Consider the following 7,385-nt stretch of genomic DNA (forward strand, 5'->3'; position numbering starts at 1 on the left):
GTTCAGGAGAGGCCTTTCCCTCTCCCTCACCGATGAAAGTGGGGTTTTAACCGGTTTTGGGGTCCCGTTTGGACCTGGCTTATTGGGGTGCCCGTTCTCTTCAGCCTGCGGCCTGAGCTCGGCGTGCTGCTGCTACTGGGCTGACTTAAAGTAAGCTGTAGTTGCTTAAGTAACATCTCTTGGCTGTTGGGGAATAGAAATACAATCATTTGATAGCGCAATACAAAAAGTGAGATATCTATTCACTTTTGCAGCTATGGAGCAAAAATCCGTGCCCCACATGCCCTGGTGATGACTTTCCTGTTCAAGAGTGGAAGGTACAAACCCTAGTTCTATATTTCTGTTACTGCTTAGAATGCTTTCTTTCAAGCATTCAATCTTTCATGTTCCCAGAGGGCTTAAAAAGCAGAGAGATATGTGAGCCATGGTCATAGCCCGTTGTTCTGATAGCTGTGCGGGACAGCTGGTACGCACGCACATACACACATGTACACGCTTGTGGGGGTCAGCCACTTGTGCCGTGGTTAAGGAGAACCAGTGGGCAGAGGAGAAATTAGCAGATGCAAACAGCAGCCCACAGCTCTCCATTCAAATAAGGGAAGCCAAGCTCTAGCAGTGCATGCTGTGACTTTCCCTGCTTGCCCCAGAGGTTTGTGCTTAGGCAAAAAATAAAAAATAATGAAGAAAAAACCAAAAAGGCTCCTTGACCATTCATATAATTAGACAAAAGCGCAGTCCACAGTCTAAGCAGAGCTGTTGAATGTGTTCTGATGAGCGAGCCAGCAATGAGGGGATTTGTCTTCCTGCACAAAGTAGGTGTTCTGTGGGGTGCTTGGGCTATCTAGAGGGGCAGGCCAGAGGGGCGTAATGTCCAGGCTGAGTGACTGCAGTGGTATTGCCTTTTTGCTCTTCTAATTGTTTGTTTCTTTTCTTCAGTTTAAGAGAGAAATTGAAATCGATTGCTCAGGCTACGTACACTCATTCCCGGAACTTGGCATATTTTGTGTTCACCTACAAGGGGCTGATGGCGTTGCAGTCCCGACTACAGGGGAAAAAAATTCCATTTCATTCTTTCTTTGCAGCCTGCATTGGAGGTTGGCTAGTGTTCGGTGAGAACAACCCCATCAACAGCCAGGTAAATGTGTTGGTTGAAAGTTTCTCTGACAAAAATAAACAACAGGTGGATGACAGTGTGCCAGGAAGTGGTTGGTATAGCCTGGCATGTTCCCGGTAGTTCTTACTGTGTAGAGTTTTTCTTTGATCATATTTCTCTTTGCACAAGCTCTGGTTTTGGCTGCACTGCACACAAATCCTAGAGGTGGTTCTGTGCCCCTGTGAACGGCGTGTGCAGTTTGAGAGCTGCAGGTTTACCTCCAGAGCCACACTTGTGTACCTAGGAAGGCAGGCAGGCGGTCACGCCACCCAAAGCTGCTGGATTACCCCGCCTGTCAGCTGAGCTGCAGTAACTGACTGCCTGCGCTCCTCGTCTGCCCGCTTCCAGGCCTAAACCCGGCAGCTTGAATGCTGTGAGTGTAGAGCACAATCAGTTATGGAGCTACATTTAACTGAACTGGTTAAAAAAGCTGCTCAGGGGAAGTTTGGTTGTTAACACCCAGTCACAGATTAATCAGTCAGTAAAACACATGGATGCAGATTAATCAAAGGTCTTTTACTTATGCAGTCCCCTGCAGGGGCGTACCTTCAGTCTGGTTTTAGGATGAGTCCGGTCTACTGAGTTTGCATCTGCTCGGCAGGTTAGCAGGGCTGCTCCGTGACCATTCTAGCAGCAGCAGCATCTGAGGTAGCATTAACTGTGCAAAGTTATAAGTTGTGCAACTGCCAAGGTAATGTTGCATCAAGCGTAACTTGTTGATAACCGAATTAGAGCACCAGCAGAGAATCAAAGGATCCCAGGTTGGAAGGGACCTCAAGGATCATCTGGTCCAACCTTTCTAGGCAAGAGCACAACCTAGACAAGATGGCCCAGCACCCTGTCCAGCTGCGTCCTGAAAGTGTCCAACGTAGCAGAGTCAACCCCTCCCCTGGGGAAATTATTCCAATGGATGACTGTTCTCATGGGGAAAAATTTCCCTCTCCTGTCCAGTTGTAATCTCCCCAAGAGCAACTTGTGTCCGTGCCCCCTTGTCCTCTCCATGTGACTCCTTGTAAAAAGGGAGTCTCCATCTTCCTTGTAGCTCCCCCTTAGGTACTGGTACGTGGTGATGTAGGCTTTGAGGACATAGGAAAGACACAAACATCTCCAGTTATAAAGACTGCTTGATGTGTGAACCTACAGCCTGTTTGCTGTTAAGTTGGGTAAATTGTTTCCACCCCTCTTGCCTGGCTTATCACTTCTAAATCGCTTAACCTGGCTAGTATATCTGGTCAGGTTGTTGACCTAATCTTCTCTGGGTTTTTATTTCATGCAGATCATTATGTACCTGCTGTCTCGTATCCTGTTCGGCTTGTCTCGGCTGGCAGTGGAAAAGGGCTACGTCCCACAGCCAAAGCAGGATCCCTTTCCACTGGTCGCTGCTCTGATATGGGGAACGGTTCTCTGGCTCTTTGAATACCACCGGCAAACTCTGCAGCCTTCTCTGCAGTCCTCCATGACCTACCTGTATGATGATAGTAATGTATGGCATGACATTTCTGATTTTCTCATTTATAACAAAAGGACAGACAGCAAGTAGGTGGTTTACCGTAAAACACTTTTGAATGGGATGATGCCTTCCAGCAGCTAAGGGAAAAGGTTGTTCCTTTGTTCTTGACTGGTGGTTTGTTGTTTGTTTTTTTTTTTTTTTTTAAATTAACATCTGTCAAGCACAGTTGCTTCTTGTGTCCTGGCCAAAATGTTCTGATTAGTCTTCTCTTGGCTCTGTTTAGAGCAAGTAAATACCCCACAGAAATTTGTTGCAGTCCTCGGTGAGAGTAAAATGCCTTGGGAATCTTGAGTTAAAATAAGTCTCTTTAAAAAAAAGGCCTTATTTGCCCTACAAGTATGTGCTTTTATTTTTTAAAGAAACTAAATATACCTATAAAATGTCACCCTGACAGTAAGTGGGGAGTATGTCTAATTGTGGAAAAAATGTTCTAGGGATTGTCTGAATGCTCACAAGACAGAAGCATTTTTCTGTGCTACTTGTGCTTGCTGTAGCATGGTGGGAGTGGGGGACCTGCTCGGGTCTGAAAGCGGGGGCATAATTCCTTGATTTCTGTGGATGACTGGAAATCTTGTTTAAACTATTACAAGGACAGGTGTGCGCTCCTTAAAAGAGTTTCTCTGCAGTTTTCCCTCAGGGAGACAGTAAGGTGTTTGAGAATAAAACTGTTAAGATGTCTAGTACAAGCCTGTTAAAAGTGGGCTCAGAAGGACTGGTTTTGCTCGGTTTCTTTCATGCACTTGAGCTGCATCTGTCCCTCTGCAGAGTGCGCTGATTAATACCCTGTCATTATTTTCAACTTATTTGTAAAGTTTTTAAAAGCTGCTTGAACTAAATACCAAAAACAGTTACGCAACTTAGACTGCTTTGGAAACAGGCTGAGGCACATCGCACGCCCTCAGATATCACACTGGGTACTTTATACGTAGAAGCAGGCAACACTTTTAACAAGCACTTTTATTTTGGTGGAAGATAAGCACATGGGTTTCTCTTGGGTCCGGAATCTACCCTCCACAGCAGTGGCATGTGTTTTGGCTGTAATCAGACTTGACTATATGTGTAGGCTTGTTGCTGAGCCAGGTTGAGGCCACGGGGTGAATAGATGAGGGAATCTTCCTCTTAAAAATACACTGCTGAGCCCCAGGAATAGTGCCGCACACACTGGGCTTTGACAGAAGATTGACTAGGTAGCTGAGAAAGAACAAAAAACACTTTAATAAAATCAAACTGTTAATAGTACAAACTACTTACCCTGCCGTATAACACTATACCATTCACTTAATGATGTACTTTAAAATATTTCCTGACACACTGGTTTTATGTGGTGATATCGCAAGAGAGTCATTAAGCACCCTCTGCTAACCATTCCCTTTTGTCTCAGTCAGGACTCTTCTATTTGCACCTTTTAAACCTCTCGTTTAAAAAAAAGGTTAGTTTTCTGTGTACCCATCCACTTTTCCATCCTGACCTGACCTTGTTATTTCATAATCCCACCGATGCTGTTCTTCATAGTCTTTTGCCGTCTCTTTACTCTCTGGGCTCTAGCAGTTTGTCGTATTTAGTGGTCTGACCAAAACAGTACCTTGAAGTTCATGTTGCTTCTGAGCAGAAAACAATTCTTGATTTCTTCTTAAGTCATTTTTCCTTGTCCTCCTAAGCTCTTTTATTACTGTTATGCATCTTATGAGTGCTGCTTTGCTCTTTATTTTTTCCACTCTCTGTGTCAGCAAGCGGGAGAGTTAGATGTTCCCTGCCCCCCCTCCCCCCTCCCAGCTTGTCTGACACTGTGGAGTTTGGGGTTGAATCGCATCCTGAGTGTCTCAAGGTTAAGTAGGAATAGAGTCTTCTGGCTCTTGAGCTGAATGCAGTGCTGAATCTAACTACGTTCATGGTGAGATCTTGCAGTGTAGAGGCAGAAGCTTCTTTGTGCTCATCCTATGCAAATCTGTGACGTAGTCATCTTTGGTGCCCAGAAGCCAAGATGCTGCTTTGCCATAATAACTGCCCACAGTACTTTCAACTTTTAGCATCACCTGCTATTACGGTCTGCACCGGATACTTGAGTTTGAAGAGCAATTGGTATTTAATGGGACAGACCCCAGGAAAGCAACAGAAGCTAGGAATTGGTTTTATTTCTTTGTAGTTAGATATTTTGTTTGGTGTAGATGAGCTTAAAGATTCGAGTACAGAAAAAAATACCAAAGCTGCAGGTGAGGTCTGATTTCTTCATAAACATCGTGTCTTTATTTGCTCCAGTGCTGGATATCTGAAGCAGCACGAGTGCAGCACTCTATTTTTGTCAGAAACCTCAATATATTGTTCAAATAAGAATGTTAATTTTCTAATACTGCTGAATTCCTACAAGCTTTGATGGGATTTCAGAAACCCCTTCCAGAATCTGACAGCCATGGCTTGAGAATTTCTCCCTGGAACTATTAGACTTGCAAATCCTTGACCGTGTATAATTATTGTAGCAAAAGATGGTGCAGGCTGATTATGTGAACTGGGTGTCTGTAAGAAGTTTTTAACCTTTTTAATTTATAACTAGCATTCCTTTCTCTGAGAAAGGCTTGCGGCTTCCTTAAAGGCAAAATAATTTTCTTCTGCTAGTAGTTCTGCTGCTGCAACCGTATGGCTGCTTGTGAAGGGCTTCCCTGGCCATATGAAGGACAAGTGACCTGTCCTGTCCTTAAGCTACTGTAATGTCTCTGTCCTCTCTAGATGGCAAAAACGAGCCAATAGCAAGTTTCCAGTATCAGCCTGGCAGCAGTGTCCGCCAGCCGTCCGTGGTTCAGAACACCCTTTTTCTCTTGGGAATCTATCACCAACCTCACTTGCAAAGCAAATAGCGCCCGAGCCTCAAGCCATCTGCACTCCTGATCCAGGAACCAGCTGCCGTCCTGGAAGACAAACTGCAGCTCGTCCCAGGAGCGAGTCCCGTGGAGCAGCAGCCTTTAGCCGGGCGTTTGCGGACGGTTGGTTTTCCCGCTGCGCTGGGGCAGGACGTTAAGCTGCAAGTCATTTTAACCCCCCCCACCCCCCCCCCAGGGAAGTAATTGGAACAGTTATTTAACGGCATTAGTCCACATTGCTGTTTCTGTGACCAGATAGCTGGGGATGAACCCCTTATGCTATCGAGGTGTTGGAACAATGCAGGCGTGTAGTAAGGAAGTGAACTAGAAGTAATTTGTCTGAGTCAGACTTTTCGGATACATAAGTTACACTCCCTGCCCTCCCCCCGTGCATTGTGTGGGGAATTGAGTCCACTGTTTGTGTTCCTTTTTTATTAGCATTAAAACCAAGAGAAATAAAAGAGACAGTTGGGAAGCCACCTGCGAATCAGTCAAATGCTTAAGAATCACAAAGAAGTGCCATTCTCTCCCCCCAGCCCTGATTGGTTTTGAATTTTAAGACGAACATGGCTTTGTTTGTGTACATCAACTTTATTTTACCTTGTTATTTCTTCCTCAGCACCTGACTGTGAGATGCTGAGCACCTCTGAAGAAGAGGAGGGTGTCTCAATGCTTAGCTCAGTTTGTCAAAAATTAGGTTTTCTGGATAAAATTGAAGTGTACATTTTAAAATGATGCTTCTCCTTCAGATATTAAGCCTCTCTCAGAGGCAATTTTAAAGGTTAATGAATCAAACCGATCAAAAGTTTTCAGCAAGCCTTGAAGAGCAGACTGACTGCACTGAGCTATTAATCATTTATTTTATGAAGGAACAAAGCAAGCTCAGGGTTATTTACTGACGCTGCATGCTGCCCTGGCATACCCACTGTGCTTCACTTCTCTTTGGAGGACAGCTTGTATGCTAGTGCTGGCTGCCAGGATTGCTGAAGAACCATTTCCGGGACAATTGCATTATTTAACAAAGGTGAAAATTAAATGGGTGCATGACATTTGGTTTAGATGAGGTTTTCTGTACCATGCTTGATCCTTTCAGTTAAGGGCAGGATATTTCTGAAAGAAAAACTCGTGCTTGGCCACTTAGTGCCACAGAGAAGTGCTTATGGAGGTTGCGGCCGCTGTAAGGTGCAAACCCGTGTTGGCAGCGTGACAGCGTGCTTTGTCCCGGGCACCCTCCATGTATCGGGGCAATAACCACCCCTGCTCTGGTCAGCTGGGTCAGGAGGGAGAGGCTGGAGAAGAGCTTTGACACTGGTGCCTCAAGGCTTTCTTGTCCTGGTAGAGCAATTCAAGCTCTGTTTTAAACAGAGCTGCGTGGAGGGTAGAAGTGGAGGGCTGATCTCTGGCTGCGGAAGTAGACCAAACCCAGGTGTGTGTGGGAACTTTCTGTGCACGCAGAGGGTCCCTTGTGCATGTGAAGCTCTGCAGCCAGCAGGGAGCTGTTGTGGATGGCTGATGCTAGTGGAGTTGCATGGCAGAAAAGGAGCTGGGGTGTTGGTCAACAGCTGTCTGAATGTGAGCCAGCAGTGTGCCCGAGTGGCCAAGAGGGCCAATGGCATCCTGGCTTGTATCAGGATTGGTGTGGCCAGCAGGAGCAGGGCAGTGACCGTGCCCCTGTCCTGGGCACTGGGGAGGCCGCCCCTCGAATGCTGGGTTCAGAGTTGGGCCCCTCACTCCCAGAAGGACTGGAGGGGCTGGAGCGTGTCCAGAGAAGGGTAACAAAGCTGGGGAGGGGTCTGGAGCCCAAGGCTGATGAGGAGCGGCTGGGGGTGTTCAGCCTGGAGAAGAGGAGGCTGAGGGGAGCCCTTATCGC

The 7,385-nt window shown here is 46.1% G+C and overlaps 1 protein-coding gene across 1 annotated transcript; it reads left to right on the forward strand.

Moving 5' to 3' along the window:
• The first annotated feature begins 32 nt into the window (after window positions 1–32).
• PXMP4 (peroxisomal membrane protein 4) lies at window positions 33–7,117 on the forward strand. The gene is made up of 4 exons (XM_009637369.2): window positions 33–38; window positions 217–317; window positions 937–1,135; window positions 2,430–7,117. Exons 1-4 carry the CDS (start codon window positions 33–35, stop codon window positions 2,691–2,693), a joined length of 570 nt encoding a protein of 189 aa, XP_009635664.2. The 3' UTR covers window positions 2,694–7,117.
• Window positions 7,118–7,385: the final 268 nt, after the last annotated feature.

The sequence above is a fragment of the Egretta garzetta genome, unplaced genomic scaffold (assembly GCF_000687185.1).
Source record: "Egretta garzetta isolate BGI_Z169 unplaced genomic scaffold, ASM68718v1 scaffold24, whole genome shotgun sequence".
Classification (NCBI taxonomy): domain Eukaryota; kingdom Metazoa; phylum Chordata; class Aves; order Pelecaniformes; family Ardeidae; genus Egretta; species Egretta garzetta.

What these genes read in the sequence shown, in the direction of transcription:
- PXMP4 (XM_009637369.2), top strand. An exon ending in TTCCTGTTCAAGAGTGGAAG is followed by an intron (nt 318 to 936) that starts GTACAAACCCTA and finishes TCTTTTCTTCAG; the next exon opens with TTTAAGAGAGAAATTGAAAT. An exon ending in ACAACCCCATCAACAGCCAG is followed by an intron (nt 1,136 to 2,429) that starts GTAAATGTGTTG and finishes TATTTCATGCAG; the next exon opens with ATCATTATGTACCTGCTGTC.